We start from the raw sequence: 26,485 nt of genomic DNA on the forward strand, positions 1-26,485 counted from the left end.
ATTTTATTACCATTTACTTTAATTGTTTCTGATACACGTTAAAGAAAATAAAAAAATAAAAAATAAAAATTGCCATGCACTAGTTTTAAACGTTCTACGTGTTGGGTAATATAGCTTGAGCACTCTCTATAAAAACCAATGTTCTCCCACAATTTGTTTCAAAGCCATAACATATAATTTCTTTTTTACTTAGTTTCAATGGCTTCTATTGTTTCTTGTTTTTCCAAGTTTTGTTTGACTTTGTTTCTCCTTGTGTTGTTCCATGGAAGCACCAATGCTAAGCTTTCAACCAATTTTTACTCAAAATCATGCCCCAACTTGTTACCGATTGTGAAATTCATTGTTCACTCTGCTATAATGAAAGAGGCTCGAATGGGTGCTTCTTTGCTTCGCTTGTTCTTCCATGACTGCTTTGTCAATGTAATTCTTCTCTTCCTCCTCCTTATAACGAGTTTGGTATTGTCTTTGATTGGAGTTTTGTCTTTTTATTTTATTGTTTTGTGGATTCATAGAGTGTGAATACCTCGAAGTGTTTGAACAAATAAAACAATCTTTTGACTCAACCCCATGACTTATGTCGTGTAGATCATTGATGGGACAGCATGCACAAACTCTTTAGTTTGTACATGGTTTTACCCAAAGCTGAAGTTAGAAAATCTTTTGGAAAACTAGAATTAAGTTATATAATTTCATGATAGTTAAAATACAATTTCATCATTTCACTTTATATAACTACCTTGATGTAATCGTTATCCGACTATTTGACTTATGTCAAAGAGAGACTTGGGAGTAAATAACTTTTCAAATAAAAAGAGACACAAATTTGACCTCAATGGTATTATCTAATGCATTTGACTTAGTAGTAATATTTAATTTCTTAAATCTAAGATTACTATATGTTACTGCTGTTGATGATAGGGATGCGATGGATCGGTTCTACTAGACGACACATCGTCCTTCATCGGAGAAAAAAATGCTGCCCCGAATCGCAACTCTGCTCGAGGATTCAATGTGGTCGATGACATCAAGTCTGCCGTCGAGATAGTTTGCCCTGGTGTTTTTTCATGTGCTGATATCTTGGCTCTTTCTGCTAGAGACTCTGTTACAATTGTAAGCTCCTAAATTCCTGTTTGCCTGATGAGTTTCATAGAGAGGTGAAAGTGATACTTTCATATTACTGAACAAATGAGACTCTTGGTGAAACTTGAACTTGCAGTACATCTTAAATTTTAAATTAAGCAAGTAATTGAGAGATTACCCTTTTGTTTTTGTTGTTGTTGGTAAGCTTGGAGGCCCTTATTGGGATGTGAAACTGGGGAGAAGAGATGCTAGGACTGCAAGCCAAGCTGCTGCTAATAACAATATTCCTTCTCCATCTTCTAACTTGAATCAACTCATTTCCAGATTCAGTGCTCATGGACTTTCCCCCGGGACTTGGTCGCTTTATCCGGTTCGTTAAGCATTCAACTTAAAACAAATTTATAATACAAATAAGAAATTTGGCTCAGGATTTTATCTACCGATTCTATCGAAACCTCTTGCTGGTTCATAGAGTGGGAGCACCGTAGAGTTTTTGAACAAACAGAACCATGCATGGACAAAGCCTGGAATTTTGTCAGGAATGCGAAATGAAATATATTATTATGAATGCTAAAATGCAATTTCAACATTAACTTATATTTTCTAGTTTTTAAAAGGATTGAATCGGGAAAATTTTCTATTTTGGGGTGATGAGAAGCATAGCACTTACCTGCCCTTGGTGTCGCCCCTGGAACTATGAAAAACTGAATAATTTGTGCATAGCTTGACTCGGCCTGGGAAGCACGCTACCACTTAAGCTCTCTCCTGAATTGTTTTAAATGCTATTGTAAATTCAGGGGGACATACAATTGGACAAGCATGGTGTACAACATTCAGGGCACGGATATACAACGAGAGCAACATCGACTCTTCATTTGCTCGAACAAGGCAAAGAAACTGTCCGAGGGCAACTGGATCAGGTGACAACAACTTGGCACCCCTCGATATCCACACGCCGACGTATTTCGATAACAGTTATTTCAAGAACCTAATCGATAGAAGAGGTCTCCTCCATTCCGATCAACAGTTGTTCACCGGTGGCGGACCCACGAATTCCATTGTTCGGGGTTATATCAACAACCTGAGATCCTTTCGTTCGGATTTTGCTGCTGCCATGATCAAGATGGGAGACATTAGTCCCCTCACTGGAACAAAGGGAGAGATCAGGAAGAACTGTAGAAGGGTTAATTAATTGATGCATTGGTTTTTTGAATAACAAAAATTCAAGTTTTTTTTTGTTAGGCAATTTAGATTGTAATTGTTAAGGAATAAATGTTGAGGCAACATTTTAATAAAAGAAAAATTGTATGAAATTATGATTCCACCTTATTCTTGTTCACATTCTAAACGAGAGAATGATAAATTAGATTTTTCTTCCTGAAAAAATTCAAATAAAACTAAAAACACTAAAAATCTGAGGAAAAATATGATTTATGAGAAATGATTGTATGAAACTGTAATTTCACATCACTGTTATCCCTTTCCAATGGGAGAATGACAAATCAAATTTTTGCTCTTGATTCTCCCATTGGAAAGTGATAAGCATGACGTGGAATCACGGTTTTATACCATCTTTTCTCTTCAATTATTTGATGCATTGATTTTTATTTTTTCACAATTTTTATATTTTTTATTGAAAATATGAACAAACTTTTAAGTTTTAAAAATAAAAATACATTTTAAAAATTTATTTTAAATAATTGTAAGAAATATAAAAATTTTCAAAATAAAAATTATGTTATTTACTTCATGACTGGTAATAACGAATAAGGTCTCTCTAAATTTTGAGCTATTCGTTCGGTTTATATTAAATCAAATTTGAATAAATTTTTTATATTATAAATCATATTAATTATATATTAAAAATAATTTTATGTTAATTTAATTATAAATGTATATAAAATGTTAGTATAAAATGATTTTTAAATGATGATACAAACTCTGAATCTATTTAAAAATTAAGGACCAAATTGATAAAAAAATATAACTGTTGAGGGATAAAAGAGTTATTTTACCTTTTTCTATAAATACCACATCACCAATTCTAATGGTAAAATTGACGAAGGGACCAAGATTTTTAATGTATAGGGACTCAGTATCTCAAAATTATAGAGACTAAATTTTAAATTTCAGAAGAATATAAAGACCTTTGACGTATTTAAACCAATAATAAACAATAAACGGTATTTTGTTAGTTTAAAAGTGTTCCAAACTCATGCTTATATTATATATACCATAGATGATAATTCAAATATATAAAATTCATATTACACAAAACTCTATTATAATAAAATAAATACGTTAGAAACTTTATAGGTTCTGATTATATATATATATTATATAATACTTAAAACTACTCATAGCCCCTCCCCAACCCTTAAATAGGAGGAAAATGCGTTTCAGTGTACTCGAACCCACATCCTCCTGCACTGGCAGCAATCCCATGTTAATCGAGCTAAGACTCAATCTGCTCAAATACCAAATATTTAATATACAAAGGAACTAGATAAAATTGGGGTGATGTCAAATCCTTTGGAGGTAATTTTGAAGGGTGTGGAAGAGTTCAAAATTGGTTAGACTCTACATCTTGTTGATTGCAAGGAACCATGGTGATCAAAATTTTAAGGCAGCTTATGATTTCTAAAATGAAGAGATGAAATAAGGAGATAATATGTTGATTTTCTATTTGTATCTAGCTTGTTTCAAAATTGAAAAGTTAGCTTATCTTCTTTTGAAAATGTCGATATAATGAAACCTTGTTATTTTTTCTCGAAAAGATTATTTAAGTAAATAAAAGATTTTGGAGAGAGTGAATGTAAACTATTAGGCAACAGTGAAGCTGTAATTATCTTGTCAGTATTTGGTAGTTCAGGCTTAAATCAAGTGTTGTATCGGAAAGATTGCTTAGTAAACTTGTTGTCTGAGTTATTTATCTAAAACTAATATATATATACAGTGATGAATCAAGGGGCTGGCAGGGTCCTGACCTCCTAAAATGGAAATTTTTTTATTTAGACCCCTTAAAATTTTAAATTTATAATGGTAAAATTGTACTTTGCCCCCCAAATGATAAAATTTTGATTTAATTATTTAAAAACTATAAAGATATAAACTATTAAAATGATACAATTACATTCGTAAAAATGTATAATTTAATTTCAGTCCCTTCAATTTTTCTAACTTCACCCCTATATATATATTTGCATGCTTCCAAGAACCCACATTATATATTTATATAAAAAATACCTTATTCTAGCCTACACAACTATACCTTTTGTCCCCCCGAATTCATAATACCATTGGATCCTTCAATGGCACAGATTAGCATGTGCTCATAGTTCATACTTCACGTGAAGTGAGTTCACACTTGTTCTTTCCCCAACACACACAATCAGAAGTTCAACTAGGATCCAATTTTACACCCCAAAAATTAAGTTTTAGAGTTGAGGTATACAAATTTAATGAATGAATTAACTAAGAAAAAAATGGAATTAATTTCCCATCCATTCCCCTTATGGTAGTGTCCATATCAATCACTAGAGACAACAGTAAAAAGAAGTGGAAAACAAGTAATTCAATATATATATATATAAAGAAACAAATGTAGAAGAAAGATACACATCAACCAACAATTATAGGTAAAAGGCATATTTGTGTGAGAAAAAAAAGCAATGAAACTAGTACTCATTTGTTTTTATTTCATTTGCTTTGTAATAAAGAAAAAAAAAAGGGTATAATGTTTAAATTTCAGTTGTCTAGGTAATACTTGTTATCCAAAGTATAGGTAACGTTTTCATCTGATATAGTGTTATAGTCTGCAGCCGTGGTAGGTTGTGGCAGTGGCATTGGTGGTGGTGTGGCGATCGAAACAGCCCCGGAAGATAGCAAGGCTAAATGAGAAGAAGAGGGTATAAGATTAGCTTCCCTACACTTGTGTTTCAGTATCTCAGCCCTTACTGCGTTGATCTCAGCTTGTAAAGATTGAACTTGTTGTTGCAAAGCTGAGATTGCACCCATGCAACCATAAACAGGGTCTCTTAGCCTTACGTTCGCCTCGTAAACAAGACTACTTGCCGCGTCGGCTCGTTGATTCTCTGGTACTTCCTAAATCACAACACAACAGTTATAACCCACAGATGATACAGAATAAAAATAAGGATAAATTACATTGCTAGTCACGCAATTACGGTTTTTTTTAAGTTATAGTCACTCAATTTTTCAATTATCTTTTTTCTCAATCAACTATTTCAGATTTTTGGGTGTTTTCATATAATTAGATGATTATTTTTTAATTTTTCATAATTTAAGTAACAAAAAAATTATATTTAAGTTACCTCTACTGTAATTTACCCTAAAAATAAAACTCGAACTCAAGATTAAGGTTTTGAAATAATTACCATAAGCATCTTTGAGACATTGCTAGCACCAAAAACCTTGTGAACTGAAGCAAACTTTTGGGGTTCATGTGGGGAGAAATATGGAGAAAAAGGGCATTCTTCAGCACACCTACGCCTCAATAGCTTACAAGCAGCACATGGTGTAATGGTATTTAGGGTTCCATGAGAACCCATTATGTGCCTTCTTCCCATTTGATGATGATGACCTCCAAATGAAACAACATCTGCTTCTCTCTTGATCTTTTTGCCTATCTCATAAAATCTCTCCCTAAACACACGCACACACAAAACAACAACCCATCACTACAAATATGTGTATATACACACACACACATATATATATGCATGTATAAGACTAAAAGTTCATTTAAAACTTAAAAGATGGCACTTACCTTTCCCTGGACATTAAAGCATGTTCTCAAAAATGGAGAACACAAATTTTCTCAGGGGTGAAAGGAAGAGAAGAGAAGAGAAGAGACGGAAGAAAAAGGAGAAATGAAGGAAAGGGGTGCTTAAAAGGCAAGGTATACAAGAGAAAGGTATGTATGGTCTACTGTTTGTATAAAATTTGGGAATATTATAGGCAAAAAGGATATGTGTATTTTACTAGAAGAAGCTAAATTGGGGGTTCTGAAAGTTGATTCTTGGGATTGTTAATATATATATGTGTATACATATATAATAAGAGGAGGGGTTTGAGAGAGAGCTTCAATGGAAGCAAAGTGGTGTGAAAGAAATTGAGGAGGATATTTATATGTTGTTATTTGTACTGTATGAATGCCAGCTCTATCACTGCTTGCTCACGTGGGAATCCTTAAATGTTTTGACTTTAGAAAAAAAGAAAATCAAATTATTCAAATACGACTTAACCATGTGGTTTATATACGTATATTGTTATATTATCGGTCAATAATGATAGTATAAATTATCGTAAAGTAATAATAAAGAAAAATAAGAACATGCAAATTTTACTTAGGAAATTTTTATTGAGAAAAATCGCGAGTAGATAAGGAGAAATTCACTAATATTAAAAAACAACAATACAAGAGGTTTGCAGCTATTCATAATTTTTAAGGGTTAAACAACCCGTTTAATAGAAGTATAGTTTTATACGAATTCAACTTGTGCGGCAAGGTTCGTATTGCGGCCTTTGGACCTTCACCCCTATAAATTCAATTTTGCCTCTCTATTTTATTTCTTTAATAAATGAGTTGCGCTTTAACTTTTCAAGCCGAATTAAACATGATTCAAGTCACACAATTCTAACATATATATGATGAAGAGAGCTTAATTCCAAATTAATTTAATTCCTTAGTGTAATATCAAATTTAAAATTTGGGTCGGGTGTAATGAGTAGGCTTTGTTTGGTTTTATTGTTTCAGTTATATGTTCGTTGTGCTTTGTACTAAATTGATTTTATATTGTAATTGGTTGGACATATATTTTATATTTATATTGTATTTATAATTATATTGTATTTGTAATCGTAATTCTCTAAAAAAAAAGATTTTGAAGTTTTAAGGACAAGTCTCTATGATATGTCGATTATATTTTAGATTTATTCTAACTTATTTGTGAATTTGTCGAGATATATTCCAACTTAATTATATGAAATAATTAGAATAAGTTTTGATAATTTAAAAGTATTCACGGGTTCAAGTTAGTTTTATGTATGGTATCGATATTACATAATTTTTTAAAAAATAAAATCATACCCTAAAGGATAATTATTTGGTACAATGATAATAGAAAGTTTTTATTCCACAAGCGGAATTAAGATGTTGCCACATGCCTTATTTATTTATTAATGACACATGGCAAAATTTCAATCCCGCTTGTGAAATAAAAACTTACCACCACTTGTGTATCAAATAATTATCTTATCATAAATAGTTGTCCAAACTAAGTACAAACCGGAATATGAGCTTTAGATTTTTCCTAAATTCGTTCATATTTGTAAATAATTAACTCAAGCTAATTAAAACCCACCCATGTTATTTTTAATTTTTTAAAAATATATTATTTTTATTTAATAATTAGTAATTATATATATGCATGTTTTTTTTACTATACTACTATATATATTTAACAAATCGTGCATGAAAGGACTCGAAGACCCACGCATATAATAGTGCATGGTGGGTCTTGAAGTCGAGTACTCAAGACCCCTTTATCTTTACCAACTGTACCAATGTCTCGTTGGCATATATTTAAATTCCTAAATATAAGCAATTTAACATATTTTTTAATATAATATATTTTTGAGAATATTTTTAATTTTATATTATACTATAGTATATTTAATTTTCATATAACATAAATTACACATACATAAATGAAAAGAAAATAAACACCCTATTATAAACGTAAAGAATATCGCGGGCTTTGAATATTGGATCCCAAATTCAATCTATATTTTAAACGAGCTCTTTTCAAGTTTAATATTTTATCTTAATACTCTCAAATATCAAAAAGGCATTTGAACTTTGACGAGTAACCCACCCTTCAATAATTCCACTTACGATTTATGTTCAAGGTTCGTGGTGTCCCTCTCAACAATGTCGACTCTAAGATTAGAATCAATATTGATCCCCTTAAAAATACAATATGTCGTACCATTTCACCAACACTTATTTGCTATTTGAATACATATTTATCATATACAACAAATAATTACAAACATGAATGTTTAAAATATTCATAACTATAGAAAGAGAGAGAGAGAGTAAAAGGTAGTCTCCTACCAATAAACTACACAACTATTAAAATGGAAAAATTGTACAACCGACCCTAATTAATTAAGGATCATGCACTTAGGTGGCTTTAATTACAAATTGGCAACCCCTTTTGCATGTTAATGATTAACAATATTGCAATTAAAACAAGCTATCAAAGGTTAGGTTATGAAGTAGATATATATTGATGATCACACATATATATACATATATCAAAGGAATTTGTGGTTTCTTAGGGTTAAGGGCAGGCATGTTAGTTTCTTGTCAAAATCAAGAACCCATCACCTGTTAAATTAATAATCTTTGGGATATCTTAGTTGCCCTAAATGGAATATAAATCGTGATGAGAATTGCCTTGTACTACCCGCAATTTGTTGTTTGAACCATGGCCAAGATATGTTTATATTTAGACATGGTGACAATGATAGCTGCCCCCTTATTTATGAAGATGTTTTAATTAATGCTAATTCCAACTCTAAACTGTATAAAAGTTTAGAAAAAATTACCGATTGATTTTTAGTTTGATTGGTATTGTTGTCAGCGTAAGAGGATGTGGGTTCGAGTGCACTGAAATTCATTATCCTCCTATTTAAAGGTTGAGGAGGGACTATGGATAATTTTAGCTATTGTATCAAAAAGAGCAGATATCATGTTATACCATTGTTTTTTATACGTTTTATTTACATCAGGCACACTAATAATGCAGGTGAAATCCCTATTATACTCCACAAGCGGGTTTATGATGCTATTCTTTTTACAAAGATGTGTGGCAACATTCTAAAGCTACTTGTAGAGGTTTTTTTTTATTCCGCTAGCAATGTATAGAATAATTACCCATGGTTTAATTATATAGTAATTTGGGTAATTATGTTGTACACAATCGGTGGGAATTTTTAACTCCAAAAGTAAAGTTAAGATTTTGTCACATTTACTATTTATTTAATTTTTAATTTTTTAAATACAATTTAAGGACACATGATAATCTTAACCTCACATGTGAAGTTAAAATTTTTTACTGTCAATATACCAAATAATTATCCTATTAATCTTGACGTGTACTTGTATAATTCATAAAAAAAATTGCACACTTAATAAACTCAAATGAGGAAGTTTTGGGAATTTCGAAATACTAAATTTTAATCTCATCCTATAATGAAAATTATGTGTTTTAATTTAAATTTTATTTCGATTTAAATCTCGTCATGTGTGAAATTTATTCCCATTTATTCTTTATTAGCAAAATTTGAGAAAAGGGTTTGTTTTGCTTGGCTATAATTTGAGAGAAATGTTATATCAAAGTGGGTGGTGAAATGGAGAGGATTAAATAAAGGCATAACTATGCTTAGATTGCAAGGAAAATGTCACCATCCAATTGTTATTTTGACCCATATTTTTAGGCTCACTATTTGCCCCCAGTCTCCTCTCTCACACCCAACCTAACAATATATCTCCTTTTGAACTCAAGTTCCCACAATTTGCCCACTTTTCACTATTTACTCATGCAATCAAAGGACTTGACCACCATCTTTCAACCCTAACACTTCACACTTCATAATGAATTTCTAACTTTATATACCAAACAAACATTCGTATCAAATCTGTATTTATATAGCATAGGTCAAAATGCATGCATCTTATCTGCAAAATTAAAGTGTACATCAACTTTGGACCTAACTGTTATGTAGGAATATGATCATTATTTACAAACTCCTTCAATATTCTTTTTGGCCTAATTAAGTTAGTCAAACTAGTATACCTTAAATGATCGAGCTTTGAATAATGTGCAGACTTTTACTTGTTATCGTTCGGGTACTTTTTGACTTTCTTCATATTCATTTAAGGATTTTGTGGGTTTAAATTAAGCAAAAGTATTTGATATGGTGAGTTTAAATGGGTGGTGCGTTTATTTGCGGTTAGTGTAAAAATAGCGGTGGCGATGAGATTAGACATTGTAGCGATACTGTAACGTGAGACAAATAGTAAACTAAATACATTACACCGTACTGTCCATCTATTGCGACCCTTCCAAGAAGATATCCTGGCTACTACCTTGATCAACGCTCCATAAAAGTCAAGAACAAAGTTCAACATGTAGCTAGAAATTAAAATCGACGTCACCTGATTTATAGGCCCTATTATTAACGTTGATGAATGATTGAGATCAAAATACAATTCTTTCATTATAAACTTATAATTTTATAAGTTCTTGAAGGATTAAATCATAAATTTATAATTTTAAAAGGGCTAAAATATAATTTTACCACTTATTATCTTATAATTTTTCATAATTTTAGAGGTACAATTTCTTCATTTTAAGGGCCAAATCCCAGCCTAACTCCTTTTAGCTTCACCCATACAATGCCTAGAACTTTATCCGAAAAATGTATATATATAATGTTGAGAAACTCTCTCACCATAGCACTTTACTAATTAGTAGAATTGTTCATGGGTCGAGTTGAATTCAGATTTAGTTTAAACATTATATTAATATAATTTATGTTTGTTCAAGTCTGGTTCGACTAAAAACTGGGTCTAAAATCTTATTTAAGTTCGCCTATATTGCAAATGGCTAACCCAAACTCATTTTAGACTCACACATATTATTTTTAACATTAACATTTAGTAATTTTATATATTTTTGAATTTATTAAAAATTTATATATAGATATCTTTAATATTTTTTAATGTTTACATTATAATATTATTTATTATTATAAATTTAATTTTTGTATTATAAATTATATAATATATATATAAATAACATCATATAATATATTCAAACTCGAGGCTCAACCTATATTTTAAACCGACGTTAGTTTTTTGTTTAGACTTATTTTTTAAATTTAATATTTTTATTTACACCTTTATAAATTAAACTACCCATAAGCAAGTCTAGCCATTAGCCACCTAGGGTAAAAGAATACCCTTAGTCGACTTTTAGGCTTTCTTAGGCCTATTTACTCATGGGCCAATCAAATTTCCCTCACCCATTGAGTTAGAAATTAATCCACTTGGACTATTAATTAATTTTAATTAAATTAAAATTAATTTCCAAACATAAGACATATTCCAAATCAAATAAAATAATGTCAACTTTATTGAAATAGAGTCCATGAAATTTTATTATTTAGTTTGTGTTTATTCAGTTTTGAATTTTTCTGAGGTAAATTTATCACTTAATTTAAATTCACTTTAGATTAATTATAGAATCCTAAATATATATTTACTCAATTAAAAAAAAGCATCTAAAGTAATTAACTTAAGTTGTCGATAAAGTCTTAAATCGATTGGCATGAGCATTGTTGCTAATATAGGAGGACATGGATTCGAATGCGCTGAAGTGCATTGTCCTTTTATTTATGGGTTGCAGAGAAATTATGAATAGTCCTAGATATTGAATTAATTCATCCCACATGTTTATTTAATGACATTAGCCAAGAGAAAATAAACCCGGAGAATAGTGTAGCAATATATTTTACTTTAGGTGAAATTTTACTATTACTCTTTATATTATGTGTAATTTACGAATTTAGTTTATATACTCTAATTTAGTCTTTTTTAATCGTTATACTTTTCGAATATTAAAATTTCGATCATGACTCAAATAATAGTTGTTAAATCTATTAAGTTAAATTATGCTATGTGAAGTGTCATGTTAGCTTGTTATTTCATTGAATTTTGAGTAGCAAGAATTCTGTAATTTTTAAAATTTTTATATTATTTAATTTTTTTTATTTTAATTATTTATGTTTTTAAATAATTTAATTAGACTTGAAAAATGGGTTGAATATGAATGAGTGTATAATAATAATTTTTAGGATTATCCTAATATAAGTTTTCTGATCATAAATACTTTTAATTGATACTATTTTCTTTTACTTTCCGGTTTCCACAATAGCATCTCTCTAAAAATACACCAAAAATAAAATGGAAAATAATCAGAAAAAGGAATATCAACAAATTATTCCATCTCGATGACATGATCCAATGGCTAACAATTGACAGGCAATGCCATCTTCATCCCTGAAATAATCCTCTTAACTCGTTCACGTTCCTTGTTTTAACCCCAAAGCACAACGTCCAAGTTGGCGATCCCATACCTTCCCCATAATCATCCAGACAGACATGAACCGATGACCTTGAACACGGAAAACACCTCCTTCGTCTTTCAATCAACTCACGGTTCATAGAAGCATTAGCCAAAGATGAAGATGGTGTAGCACCGCAGTTCAAACAAGCAAAGATGGAGCTCAAAAGGGTTGGTTTCAAGCTCTTTTTCCGCTTCGATTTCGACTCGAACGAGGCACGATACGAAGGAGGGGGTGTTAGAGGAGGGAGAACATTGTCACGAAAAGTATGTTTAGGGGTTCCAGGTTGTGATTCCCACATGAATGGAACAGCAACGGAAGCTCCACCATAGTAGATCCTACAAGAAGAATTGGCCATGGAAGTTTCTCTGGACATTAGCCTGCTAAAGAACTTGTCATCTTGCTTGATTTGGAGACCTTTTTGAGGTTGCAATTCATGGCTATTACTGTTATCACTTGACATATTGAAAACTGATGAGCTACTGTTAGTAGATCTTTAGTTTTGTAAAGGTGGGGGCTCAAGATCCGAAGTCGAAGGCTGGTAAAAGATCCCAAGTTTTCAAATTAAAAATATATAATGATAAAATTTTAATGTTATAATTGAATTTATCGTGCTTGTAAATTAAACCCATCCACCTACATCGGAATAAAATTAAAATAGCTTTATATAATTTTATATTTTTTGTATGATTAATATTTTAACGATTCAACTATTAAATTTATCGATATAATTATTATACTTATTATGCATGTAAAGTTTTGAACCGATCTAATGTCTCCATCATATCGATCTAAAATATTGTCTATATTAACATATTATTTGACAATTAATTTTTAATTTATGTCAATATTAACATGCACAATATTAATCGCATAAAAAGATATAAAATGTAAGGGGATCCCTCCCTGTATATATATCTTAAATTTTGCTATTAATCCTTAATATTTTATGAAAGTTACTAATTAACTCTTTATACTTTAATTTGACCATTTTAGTCTCTATACTTTTCAAATTCTAAAATTTCAATCCTCACTAAACAATAACCGTTAAAATTTGATGCAGCAAACATATTATTATGTGTAGTGTCATGTCAACTTGTTATTTTCACATTTTACTTACTAAAATTTCAACTAATGCATTAACGGTTGTCGTTTATGTCCAAATTAAAGTTTCAAAATTCAAAAGACTTAGAATGATTCGATTGGAGAATATGAACTAAACCTACAACTATACATATAATACAAAATTAATAATTGAATATAACTAAATAAATTTAACTATTATTATTTGAGTCGGAACCAAAACTTTAAAATTTTAAGCATATATTTAATGCGTTGGAGAAATTTAAGATTTGGGCATGAATTCAACTAGTTACCTTGTTTACTGCGGATTCCATGGAAATCGTGCAGTCCTATTTTGGCTTTGATATGTGTGTAAGTGAATTGCGTAGCAGATTTTATGGAAATGTGTAGATAATAGCATACAAAACTTAAATATATTTAATTAGCGTAGATTTAAATGGGTGAGGTATTGCTTTTAGTTTAATTTTTTGTCTCGCGTTATAATATTGTAATGATATTTAATTTTATCATTACTGTTGTTTTTACATTAATTACATGTAAACGCGTCGCTCATCTAAATTTACCTTTAATTGAGTTGGTTGGTTCACTCATTGTTATGGTAATTTGGAGGTTGATTATTATGTAAGATAAATATACATTCAATTAGTTACAATGTCAAATCTAATTAATACAATACACGATACATCAAATAAAAATCAGATAAAAACCAAAAGGATCAAGCAAAACTCATAGAATGCGTACATGAGCAATGGAAAAGTCAAACCAACACATTGTATTTATAGATAATAGGATTTGAACCCGAACTTACAAGATCCAAAACTTCGACCATTGTAAATCGTGGGAGGTGGTGAATTTAAATATGCTTAACACATAATTTTAAAAATGAAAGTTAAAATATCTTTCACAATTAAAATTTGTCCTTGTTTTACCACCGCGGGAAAATAATTTTTTTTACCACTCGGTCAATTTTTTTCTCTTCCCGCGCAAATTTATTGAGTGCAGTTTAGCATCGGCTAACCTGCGCTGATACTATAAAAGAACAAAAAAGTTTGTGGTATAAATACAATTTGAGCCATCCTTCTTTTTCTATTTCACCTAAATAATCCCTATTTATTACTTAATTTAAACTTTTCACATAAATACAATTTGAGCCATTTTTTTGGTAATCTCATAATAGGTTCTCATCTATCTGTTCTTTTTGACATAATATCTATAACTATCCATAACGTCTTTCTAACTCATAAATAGGAGGAGAATGCGCTTCAACCTACTTGAACCCACGTCCTCCTGCATTGGCAACAATACACATACCAATCAAACTAAGACTTAATCAGTACGAGGCATTACTTTTTAATAAAACACCCGAACATACTTATTATGTATTTTTTTCAAATTTAGTTTTATTGAGTATTTTTCACTTCTTTTATGTTTTATTATATTTATTTAATGTTCTTTTTACACAAACTCTTATTGCCATAAGTGGCGTATCTCTCCCTTTTTTTTATAAATTTAAATTAATTTATTTAAATTTTCATTGTATTTAATTTCTATAATTTTAAAATTTATATATTTTAAACTAAATTATTAGACTTTTTAATAATTTCTATATAAATTGATTGTATTTATTATTTAAAAATATTATAATTAATTTATAGTTTTGAATAAATAATATAGGGCTGATCGTAAAATAATTTAATATATTTTATTAGATACAGGCTATGCAGTGGTAAAAAACTAATTGTAATAATATTGAAGGACCAAAACAAAATAATTGCATAATATATCAAAGTGGGCGTACGTTAGCAAGACCCACAAATGACAAAACTAATGATGTTCTTCCACTACCAAAATGAAGTGGCCATAATTCACTGATTATTCTTTATTTTAACTTATTTATGTGAAAAAAGTGGAGGAAGTTGCAGAGTGTTTTTTTTTTTTGAAGTGGAGCTTCAATGGCGAATCACCCAAGGGCTCGCAAAAGAGTCCATGCTACAATCCCCCGCCGTTCACCCAATGGCAGTGCCTTCCAGAAGTGGTAATATATACCTAAAACTATTAGTTTGCCATTATTTTTGAAGGATGATAATTGATCAATGATCATTACTTTTTTTCTAAGCTTCATTGCTTTTTTTTTCGTTGGTGATTTTGAGGATTGGGTTTTTGATATTATTACGTATTTATGAATGTTGAAGTGATATTTGTGGTGACATGGTGGCGATTGCTTTGGCTGATATGCACGAATGTGGGCCTAAAAAGAAAGAGTTGAAGAAGTTTAAGGGCATTTCTGGAACTCAAAATGCTGTCAAACCAATGGTTCGTTTGCAACCCAGATCGGCTTTTAATATTTTCTGGTAAAATTTCTCAATTTTGATTCCACATTTTACTTGTGATTCTTCTATATTTGTCCATTTGTTTTTATATATATATATTTAAGGTTGTTTAGTTTTGGTATATTTGATAAATCCTAACAAGGGAAGAGGGGATTGGAACCTTACCATGCATTTACACTATTTAGTGGTGAGAGGTCGAACCATTAATAAGTTCGGTGTTGTCTCTGATCGGGGGTTTGCCCTACAAGTGGTAGCATTCTCTCCTATAACTGACATATATGCCATAGGTTATAAGATCGGGTCAAACTATGCACAAACTCTTTAGTTTCACCTGTTTGAGCACTTGGAGACAAAACTCCGACTGGGGACAATACTGGACTTGCTTATATCTGCTTTATAGTTGTATTTGTAGCATACAATGTATATTTTGTCAAATTTGAATACTTCTTGTTTGCTTGTCTATTATTCTTTTGATAGAAGGCACAACTTTTTTTATTTGTATGTCCATATGATTTGTTACATTCGATCTGTGAACCATATTTGAACTTCATATTGTCAACCAAGCCACTTGTTCAATGCAAAATTACCTTTGTTGATTTGTTCTTGGTTGACATTAAGTTCAAGGTTCGAATCAGGAAAACCAATCTCTCTCCCCTTATTATATTTATGTATATACATGTATTTGACCTTCATGTTTGTTGGTGAGAAAATGGTACAGAGTAAACTGAATTAAGCTTTTTGTCTGGTGTGTTTCCTAGGGAAAGCTTTATGGAAGCCAACAAGAATGGAAATTTGGTTGATGTTGATCGGAAGGTGTTCGAAACTTGGAAAAACATGAGCGAGGAGGTATCGGTCGCTTGCTCCTCCCACTTTGTCGTAACTTTTCATTGGAAGTTTTCTGTTGTAATTTTGTATTGAGTATCGTCCCGAGTATTTTCTTTAATAGGAGAGGAAACCATATGTTACTCAAGCTGGAAAGTTGAACTCAGCCTACATGAAGGATATGACTGAAGCGGATAAAAATATTGTAAAGGTAACTGGGAGTCAGAGTTTATGAATGCTAATTTCGTATAATTTAAACTTTCTAGAGCGACCAAAATATGTTGTTGGTGTAATTGGTGAAATTGTTTGTTGTGCTTTCATAGCAATGCTGATACATTCTGAATATTTGATCATGGAACTTGTTCTGTAGATTCTTAATTCAGAACTATGAATAGGGGCATACTAAGGCATACTAAAGATGAATGATTTTGAACTCATGATCCTCTCATCTTTACATAATCTACGTTGCCACTTGGTTTTCCCCCTATCTTTGTCAATTATTGTCATCACAATTGCATTTCAATGATTTTTTAGTAAGAATTAGTATCTTTTCTTTGTTTTGTCCACAAAAGTAAGAATGATATATGATAGCTGTGATTTATCTGACAATTAGCTTCTCTAAATCTTTCACCCTAATCAGTTGTTAAAAATTTGCTGTTCTTGTGCTTATTGGCTTCTCCTTTTTAACTTGAAAGTTAGCTTATCTATTGTTCAAACATCAAAATGGAACAAAGTTTTGCATCGTATTTGAAGTTATTAATGAGTTCTTTTCTTTAGGTGGATGATGAGGCTGATTCAGCAATGGTTGGGAAATTTGATCAGGTTTGTATATATGTTTGGAGCACAAAAAACATAGCAAATATAGATAAATTTACGTATTGTATATCTACTTGTGCTTAAACTAAGTCATTCCCCTGCCAGTTGAGGCTCTGAAACCTTTGAGCACTGAAGTTTGAGTTTCACTATGTAAATCATGTGTTGGTTCTCCCCCAGATTTATTTTGTTTACTTAGTTAGAGTTGAGTTAGCTTCAGTGAATGTAACGATTGATTATGTTAGTTCCCCCCTCTTTTGCCACCTCTTATTCGTTGAATTTACAGTTCTATGAAGATTATGGGTACTATGAAACATCTGATGATGATAGTGAACCATACCACTCTGGAGGATTCGAGAGCTTAAACACAACTGAACGGTAATCGAAGTCTTCCCCACATTTCAGTTCAATTACCTAACTTAACCGCAATCATATATTGTGCACAAGACCAATAAGTTATGACTTTCATGAAGCAGGGAAACTGCTATCGAGGGCGGAACTTGAAGATGTTCTGGTTTTTGTTGAACCCTTTTTTGTTTCATGTCAATGGGACCTTATCCAACTGGCAATGGTGGAAAAAAAAAAGTGTGCCATTTTGATTCATTTGTTAAGGCAAGTCATTTGGCTATTGTAAAGTAGTTATAGGGGTTTTAGCCTTCGAAGCAGATTGGTATTTGTTTTGTTACTTGGCAGTGGCAGTGGCAGTGGCAATGGCAATGGGGGTTTCACAGGTGAGTGGCAAGGGCTATAGAGGAAGCATCTTTTTGTCTATATTTTTTTAGTTCTATGTAGTTTGGTTGATGGAATGAATAGGTGATATGTTGGGTTGGATAAAATAATCTATATTTTATCGAAGTTATGTTTGTTTTTATCTGTTAGAAAATTGAAGAATGATATTAGAAAATATTTAGTAAAATAATTTGTATTAATAATAGTTAATTATGCCTTTGTGGCTAAGCTCATGGAAATCATTTTAAAATAAAATCTAATAAATAATTAAACATGATTTAAAATTAATAATAATAACAAAGTAATATGTACGAAATTTAAATAGGTAAATACATTTGATTAAGATTTATGTTTTGTTCTAAATTTGGTTTCTTAATACTTCTTCTGAATAAGTTGGTGTCGAGTTGATTCATTATACCAATTTAGTCGCATGGTTAAATAACTATATAGGTAAAGGTAAAAAGTTAAATATTTAAGATGATTGATGCCTTGTGAAAATAACACAATTTAAATTTATATAAATTTCGAGGACGAAATTTCTTAAAAGGGGGAGAGTTGTAATGGTTTGAATTTTTAGTGGTGTCGGAACGGTGATTCGAGATCACTAAATCCGATAAGTGAGTAGAAAATATTATTAATTTAGTAAGAATAAGTTAAATGTGAAATTAGAGAAATTTTTGAAATAGTGAATAGTGTACTAGGAATAAATATTAAAATAATTAGAATCGAAAATGAGTTATCGGAACCCCAAATTCATAAACTGAGCCATAAATATATTTAGAAATATTTATAGAGTGTCATTGAGTTGGTATTAAAGTTTAGTTAGAAAAATCTAATGTTTGGGTGGTCAATTAATTAAAAAGGACTAAACTGAAAACAATGTAAAATTTGTTAAAAAGTGATTAAATAGCTTAAGTGATAAATAAGGAGGGACTTAAGTCATAAATATGCCAATATGTGATAGTTGAGACGGCATAAGAGAAGAAAAATCTGAAAAAGTGAAGTAATAAGGGTAAAATTGGAAATTTTGTAAAAATTAACAAATACAAATCTTAATTAAAAGAGTTTCTAGGAAATTCTTCATATTTCTAAGCCAAAAACGCCATTGAAGAGTCCCTCCAAGCTGGTTTTTCTATATTTGAATCATGTAAGTATAATTCTTGATTATTTCTTCTAATTTTTGTGATTTTGATACTTTTACAATTAGGTCCAACTAATTATTTCATTAGTTTTTGATTTCATGGCTGATTTTGAGAGTTACCATTGATGACTGATGAATTTTTATGATGAATGAATATGGAATTAAAGCTTTAATTTTATTATATGATGATTTTATTAAGTAATTTTGATAGAAATTGATTTTAGGGACTTAATTGTGAAAAAGTTTATAAGTAGGGTTTGGTGTTGCGGTTTTGAGTATAAAAGGCTATATAGTAGTCTAAAATAGTTGTAAAAAGTGTTAATTGAGAAAAATTAGATCAATTGAGGGGTTAATTGAGAAAGGACTGAATTGTATAAACTGTGAAATTTGGGGCAAAATGGAAATCAACATTTTGCACTAAAGTAGTTTTGGACAGCAGCAGTAGTCTAACTTTGAAAAATCACCAAATATTGTGGGAATTTAATTAGAGGATGAATAAAATATGAAATTAAAGCTTATTGAGTCTAGTTTCTTATAGAAGAAACGGTGTAAGAAATGAAATTCTAAATCATGAGATATAATAAATTTTGTGAGACAAGGTTAGAATGATTTCGAGTTCCCCTATTCTGAATTTGGAAAATCATCAAAAATTGAAGAAACATAATTAGAGAATTAAATTTATATATTTAGAATCTTGAATGAGTCTATTTTCAATAGAAATGAACGGGAACATCATTCGAATCCCTTACGAGGAGATAATTAATTTTTAGTGAAGAAGGGTTGGAACTGTCAGACAGCATAACATGGGTGATTTTAAAGAATAAAATGTACTTATTGGCTAAACAAAAAATTCTGAAAATTTTATGGTAAGAAGATACGTGAGTCTAGTTTCAGGGAAAATTTGCGGATCCTAATTTAGAGTTCTGTAGCTCAAGATAAAAATAATTTAGTGACTATGATACGGATGGACAACATTGAATATACATAAGTAAATAGTGAAATTATAGATAATGTTACTTATAAGCGGGTTATAAACATTAAGGACGTGAAATAGAGTAAAGGTGAAGTCAATACTGATAAGTGAATGATTTTACAATGATAGATCGAGAACCCGAAGCAAGCCGAGGAAAAGAAAAAGTAGTTGATTAGCCCCTGAACTTTTACAAATTCTGCAAATCGACCCAGGTAAGTTCTTATGGCTGAAATTTAATGATTAAATGTTAATTTCATGAATTATATAATGTATGATGAGATATATTTATTGTTGAAATGAGAATAAAATAAAAATACGAAAACCGAATAAATGATCAAATTGAGCGGAACGCCGGATTTGAGTACTTCTGATCAGTGATAAGTGATAAGTAGTAGCTTCAGCTACACTTATCTGATCAGTGACAAGTGGCAAGTGATAAGTAGTAGCTTCAGCTACACTTATCTAATCAGTGACAAATGACAAGTGATAAGTAGTAGCTTCAGCTACACTTATTTGATCAGTGACAAGTGGCAAGTGATAAGTGGTAGCTTAGCTATACTTATCTGATCAGTGACAAGTGATAAGTGATCATACGTAAGACCATAGTTATACTATGGCAAAGTGGAAGTGAAGTACTCAATTTTCTGTAACCGTTCCCTAATTTTGATTAAGGATGGTAAGAGACAAATGGACCCAAAAGAATTATAGTAAAATGATAAGTAGTAGTAGTTTATACCAAGGGACTCACCAGTGATTGTGGTTGACAGGTAAACTTAGTAATGGTGTATAATGTATAAGTGTATGAATGTTTGGTAAGATTTATGTTTTATGCCTATGAACTTACTAAGTTTCTATAAGCTTACTTGAGTGTATTAAATGTCTCTTGTATATTGACGTGAAAATATACGGAGGATCGGATCAACACTGAGGATCACACTATCCAGATTATCTCTGGTAGCTTTTGTAAATTTCCTTTTCGATTTATATGGATGTATATAGTTTGATGATAATATAAATACTAAAACTTGTTTAATGAATATGAATTAAAGTAAAGTGTGATGAATATGCTAAATAGTATAATTATAATTGAAGTATGATTTGGTATCAAATTGATTGAAATAGATTGGTTGGTTTGGATTGATTTCGGTTTTAAAAATTGCAGGGAAGGTTGAATATTTATAAAGGGAATATATTGAGTTTTTATAAAAAAAATTGGGAATTTACAAAAAATTCCCTATGGTTTCGATTAAATCCCAGTTTGGTCCTGAAGTATGTTTTGGGCTTTGGAGACCCATCTAAAGGACGTCATGACATGTTTCAGTAAATAAATAGTAATTAACTCGTAATAACGAAAAATTAATTAGGTAAACTTCGGTAATATCTTGTACCCTATTTCGGCGACGAATACGGGTAGGGGGTGTTATAAGTTTGTCGGCTAAAGAAAGCTTTATATGGGCTACGTCAGGCTCCACGTACTTGGTTTGATAAATTGAAGCATTTTCTTCTTTCTGTTGGTTTTGTTCTATCCAAATCTGATGCACTTCTGTTTATTAAAAGCTACAACTGACTCCACTCTTTATATACTTGTGTATGTGGATGACATAATCATTACTGGTAATTTGCCCTCCTCTATAAATAGCTTTGTTCAGTAGTTGAATGATGAGTTCTCCCTTAAAGATATGGGTGATCTTCCTATTTTCTAGGAATTGAGGTTACTCGGTCTTCCACAGGATGCCTTCATTTGTGTCAAAAAAAGTATATTCGTGATCTTCTTGACCGAAGTTGTATGTCTCGTGCAAAGAGTGTTCATACTCCAATGGTTAGCTCGTCTTCTTTTTCCAAGGATGACTAAGATCGTCTTAGTGATCCTACTGAATACAGAAGTCTTGCAGGGGCTTTACAGTATGTGGTTCTGACTCGTCCTGATATTGCCTATGCGGTAAACCGTATCTACCAATTCATACATGCGCCTACTACTGTTCATTTGGTTGCTTTAAAACGAATCCTGTGGTATTTGTGTGGTACAATTGATTATGGGATTGTTTTTCGTCTGTCTACCAGGCTATCTTTAGTTGTTTTTGCCGATGCTAACTGGGGACTGGACAGTTTTGGCGTTTACCTTATATGTTAACACTTACCCATCTTGCAATCTCCAACAGAATACCTCGGTTGAGAGGACTAATCAAAATCAATTTTCAGTTATGAGTTAACTTTTTGGCCTTCATGTAGGGCATTTTTCGAAAGGACAGAGGGTTCCACTTCGATGATACGAACTTCATGAGTAGAACCACCACACTTTAGCCTTATTATCTCATCAATTCTAGAGGACTGATCTGTGATGTTTTGATTAGTAGCCCTAACAAATGATCGAAGTTTTTGAGTATCGGATGGTAATTGATGCATCTCTTTCCTTGTCTTTACGATACTCATCCTTAACAGTGTGAAACTTGAATGGGATTAGACAATGTGATATCTGCTCCAACAAGTCTCTGCTTAGAATTCATATTATCTATATTTTGAACAATGTTCCAGCAAAAACCAGATTCTATCAAAACGAAAAATTCAAATGAAGAACAATATGTTCTAAATGATTATCGAAAATGTTTTCAAGTCCATATGTATACACACATAATAAGTTGACTAAGGCAACAAACATACTAGTAAGGAACTATGCTTAAGAAACCTGGTGAATGCATATATGCCATTGACCATTAATCCTCTCAAACACATTTATTACAAACTGCGAAAACCAATTGCTACCTTTTGTTGTCTTGACAGATTCCACGCACGTAACATACCCAAAATCTCCTCTAACATGAACTCGAACATTTTTTAGCTTTATCTCTAGTGGAAAGTCGAAGTTCATCCACACAATTTTCCAGCTTTTCATTATGGAATCATAACCAGATATCCCATTTCCCCCTGGGTGTACACAACAAACATCATCTCCTTTCACCTAAAGGTTTTGCATCATGGCTAGATCCCCTCTCCTAAAAGCATCATAAAACCCAAAATTTGCTATCAGTACCAAAGCCTTACTATCCTCATGTAGGACTCGAAGATCATCCTTGATTTTTGCTGCTTCAGCATAGTTTTCTTCCTTGACGGTAATCTGCAGCTCCCTTTGTAAGGTTTGTTCATCCAACATGATGCTTTCAGCATTTCTGTTGGTGCTGTAACAGATTCAGTACAGACTTGTCGAGCAAGTCTCGAGACTTGCTGAGCAAACAAGAGAATTCGAGCAAGAGAAAGGAAGAAAAGCTAAGAGAAAAATGAAGAGAAAAATTGATGAACAAACTGAACTTCATTCATAAATTGCATAATGGCACAATGCCAATACATAAACCAGGTACTAAGCTTGTCAAAAACAGTAAGTAATTACCTAAACATCACCTACCTCCACTAATGACATGGAAACTTGAAATTTTGGCTTGTAAACTTATACAAAGTTGTGTTTACAACTTATACATAAGCTAATTACATCAGTCAACAACCTAACTTAGTTAGAAATGAACTAAGATTACATTTCATTGACTAGGAATTACAAAATAAACAAAATAAGCTTGCATCAGTAGCTCCTGCATGACTTGGTCTTCATGGCCTGCATGCTGTCAAGTTTGCTGCATGCTGAACCAACTTCATCACTCCTCCTTGGTTTGCATGGAGCAAACACCTAGCTTCTTTCTTAGACATTCGAACCTTGTGACACTAAGGGCTTTGGTTAAAATGTCTGCAAGTTGATCCTCTGAATTGCAGTGGATCAGCTTTACTTCCTGAGCTTGCTCCATTTCTCGAACAACATGCAACTTGATGCTGAAATGTTTTGTTCTTCCATGGAACACTGGATTTTTAGCAATTGCTACTGCAGATTGGTTGTCACAGAAGATCTCAGTAGCTTCCTCTTGATGCACATTCAAGTCAGCCAATATTTTCCTTAGCCATATGGCTTGGTTGACAGCACTTGCTGTTGCCACATACTCTGCTTCAGCAGTAGATTGAGCTACTAGACTTTGCTTCTTTGAGCTCCAGCAAAACATGGCTGAACCAAGGTTAAAAGCATACCCTGAGGTGCTTTTCATGTCATCTATCGAGCCAGCCCAGTCACTATCAGTGTAGCCAACCAGCTTCAGATTTCCTTCTTTGCTGTACTTCAAACCATAGTTTAAAGTGCCTTTGACATATCTCAGCACTCTCTTTGCAGCTTGGAAATGCTTCTCATTGCAGCAATGCAAAAACCTTGAGAGCAATCCTACAGCATACATGATGTCTGGTCTAGTGGCAGTCAAGTATAGCAAGCAACCAACTAGACTCCTGTAGGTTGTTTCACAAACTTTCTCAAAATAACCTTGGCTCGATAGTTTTTCTCCAACAGCAACAGGTGTTTTAGTTGCCTTGCTGTTTTGCATGGAGAACTTGGTCAGAATCTTTGTGGCAAAGCTTCTCTGGCTTAGAAATATCTCATTCTGTACTTGAGACACCTCCATTCCAAGAAAATAGGACATCTCCCCAAGATCAGACATTTCAAACACTTCCTGCATCTTGGTCTTGAAATCAGCCAGCACTACTCGATCTCCTCCTGTCACCAGAAGGTCATCAACATACAGGGACACAATGAGTTGTATTTGTGTCCCTTGTTTCTTGACATACAGTATTGGCTCACTCTTGCTTCGATCGAATCCCAGATCAGTCAAGTAGCCATCGATTCTGCTATACCAAGCCCTTGGAGCCTGTTTTAATCCATATAGGGCCTTCTTCAGTTTGTAGACCATATGCTCTCTGCCAGCTATTTCAAACCCTTGTGGTTGTTCAACATAGATGTCTTCATCTAAGAAACCATTCAGAAAGGCTGATTTCACATCAAGTTGATGGATCTTCCATTCGAGCTGTGCTGCTAAGGCAATCAGCAGTCTGATGGTGTCGAGCCTGGCCACTGGTGCAAAGGTCTCCAGGTAGTCCAAGCCATACCTCTGACTGAACCCCTTGACAACTAGCCTTGCTTTCAGCTTGTTCAAGGTACCATCAGTATTCTGCTTGGCTTTGTACACCCATTTCACCCCAATCACCTTCCTTTTGACTGGCCTTTCAACCAATTCCCAGGTCTGGTTCTTCTCAATCATGCTGATCTCCTCAACCATTGCCTGCTTCCACCCTTGCTGAGCCTCAGCCTCTTCAAAGTTGCTTGGTTCAGCTATGGCTACATGAGCCCTTTCATAAATCTCAGCCAATGGCCTTGTTCCTCTGACTGGTTCATCATCAATATCCATTTCAGGGACATTTTGGTCTGGCTCAGCTTGGTCTGCTGCAAGTTCTTCAGAAACTTCTTCAGGTTCATGTCTTTCCTAGTTCCAACATGACCTCTCATCAAATACCACATCCCTGCTTACTGACACTTTGTTTGTTGAAGGATCTAAAATCCTATAGCCCTTCTTAACAGTGCTATACCCCACCAAAACACAAGGTCGAGCCCTTTCAGACAATTTGTCCCTTTTAACAGCAGGTACATGTGCATAACAGATGCATCCAAAGACCTTCAGATGAGCCAGTGATGGCTTGAAGCTAAACCAGGCCTCGAATGGGGTCTTTTGATCCAAAGCCTTAGTTGGAAGTCTATTTTGAATGTATGTTGCAGTGTTAACTGCTTCTGCCCATAGTGCTTTAGGCAGATTCTTCTGAATCATCAAGCACCTGGCCATATCCATCAAACTCCTATTCTTCCTTTCACTTACCCCATTCTGCTGAGGTGTATATGTGTTGGTAAGTTGATGTTTGATGCCTGCCTTATCACAGAAGGCTTGGAACTGAGCTGAGGTGTACTCAGTCCCATTATCAGACCTTATGGTCTTCACCTTGCAGCCTGTTTCAGTCTCAGCAGCAGTTTTGAACTTCCAAAACACAGTGGCCACCTCTGATTTCTGTTTTAAGAAGTAAATCCAGCAATATCTCGAGAAATCATCAATGAACAGTATGAAATACCTTTTTCCACTTAATGACTCAGTCTTCATAGGGCCACACACATCAGTATGCACCAGTTGGAGTTTTTCAGAGGCTCTCCAGGCTTGATTCGAGGGAAATGGGAGTCTGGCCTGCTTTCCTAGCTGACATACTTCACATACATCATCATGGTCCACTGAGTTGATGAAGTTTTCAGCCAGGTCTTCTCTAATCATTCGGGCCATCGATATGAAGTTGGCATGTCCCAGTCTTTGATACCACAGCTTGGATTCATCTGAAGTGGCTGTGTAGGCAATGTCCGACTTCTTTGTCCAGTCAACCACAAAGCTCTTATCAGCCATG

General features: G+C 32.6%; 3 protein-coding genes and 1 pseudogene across 4 annotated transcripts; 2 read left to right on the forward strand and 2 right to left on the reverse strand.

Moving 5' to 3' along the window:
* The first annotated feature begins 157 nt into the window (after positions 1-157).
* On the forward strand, positions 158-2,404 carry LOC107935491 (peroxidase P7-like; annotated as a pseudogene).
* A 2,235-nt stretch (positions 2,405-4,639) lies between these two features.
* On the reverse strand, positions 4,640-6,198 carry LOC107935496 (LOB domain-containing protein 15). The gene is made up of 3 exons (XM_016868115.2): positions 5,870-6,198; positions 5,478-5,745; positions 4,640-5,184 (listed from the first exon to the last, which is right to left on the reverse strand). Exons 1-3 carry the CDS (start codon positions 5,881-5,883, stop codon positions 4,828-4,830), a joined length of 639 nt encoding a protein of 212 aa, XP_016723604.2. The 5' UTR covers positions 5,884-6,198; the 3' UTR covers positions 4,640-4,827.
* A 5,919-nt stretch (positions 6,199-12,117) lies between these two features.
* On the reverse strand, positions 12,118-12,941 carry LOC107935525 (uncharacterized). Its single transcript, XM_016868135.2, has one exon. The coding sequence runs from the start codon at positions 12,761-12,763 to the stop codon at positions 12,230-12,232; it is 534 nt and encodes a 177-aa protein (XP_016723624.1). The 5' UTR covers positions 12,764-12,941; the 3' UTR covers positions 12,118-12,229.
* Positions 12,942-15,196: 2,255 nt separating this feature from the next.
* Positions 15,197-18,219, forward strand: LOC107935485 (high mobility group B protein 3). Of its 2 annotated transcripts, none has more exons than XM_016868102.2 (7): positions 15,197-15,418; positions 15,576-15,734; positions 16,472-16,559; positions 16,660-16,746; positions 17,313-17,357; positions 17,635-17,726; positions 17,822-18,219. In XM_016868102.2, exons 1-7 carry the CDS (start codon positions 15,336-15,338, stop codon positions 17,850-17,852), a joined length of 585 nt encoding a protein of 194 aa, XP_016723591.2. In that variant the 5' UTR covers positions 15,197-15,335; the 3' UTR covers positions 17,853-18,219. The 2 variants fall into 2 exon arrangements, with proteins under 2 accessions (XP_016723591.2, XP_016723592.2); XM_016868103.2 differs by having other exon boundaries at positions 15,239-15,418; positions 17,825-18,219.
* The last annotated feature ends 8,266 nt before the right edge of the window (positions 18,220-26,485 follow it).

The sequence above is a fragment of the Gossypium hirsutum genome, chromosome D13 (genome assembly GCF_007990345.1).
Source record: "Gossypium hirsutum isolate 1008001.06 chromosome D13, Gossypium_hirsutum_v2.1, whole genome shotgun sequence".
In the NCBI taxonomy this organism is placed as follows: domain Eukaryota; kingdom Viridiplantae; phylum Streptophyta; class Magnoliopsida; order Malvales; family Malvaceae; genus Gossypium; species Gossypium hirsutum.

Coding starts and splice junctions, on each gene's coding strand:
- LOC107935496 (XM_016868115.2), bottom strand. Junction 5,185..5,477: donor ATGTCTCAAAGATGCTTATG/GTAATTATTTCA, acceptor GTTGTGATTTAG/GAAGTACCAGAGAATCAACG.
- LOC107935525 (XM_016868135.2), bottom strand. CDS start 12,763: ATGTCAAGTGATAACAGTAATAGCCATGAATTGCAACCTCAAAAAGGT.
- LOC107935485 (XM_016868102.2), top strand. CDS start 15,336: ATGGCGAATCACCCAAGGGCTCGCAAAAGAGTCCATGCTACAATCCCC. Junction 16,747..17,312: donor CGGATAAAAATATTGTAAAG/GTAACTGGGAGT, acceptor TCTTTTCTTTAG/GTGGATGATGAGGCTGATTC. Junction 17,727..17,821: donor AGCTTAAACACAACTGAACG/GTAATCGAAGTC, acceptor ACTTTCATGAAG/CAGGGAAACTGCTATCGAGG.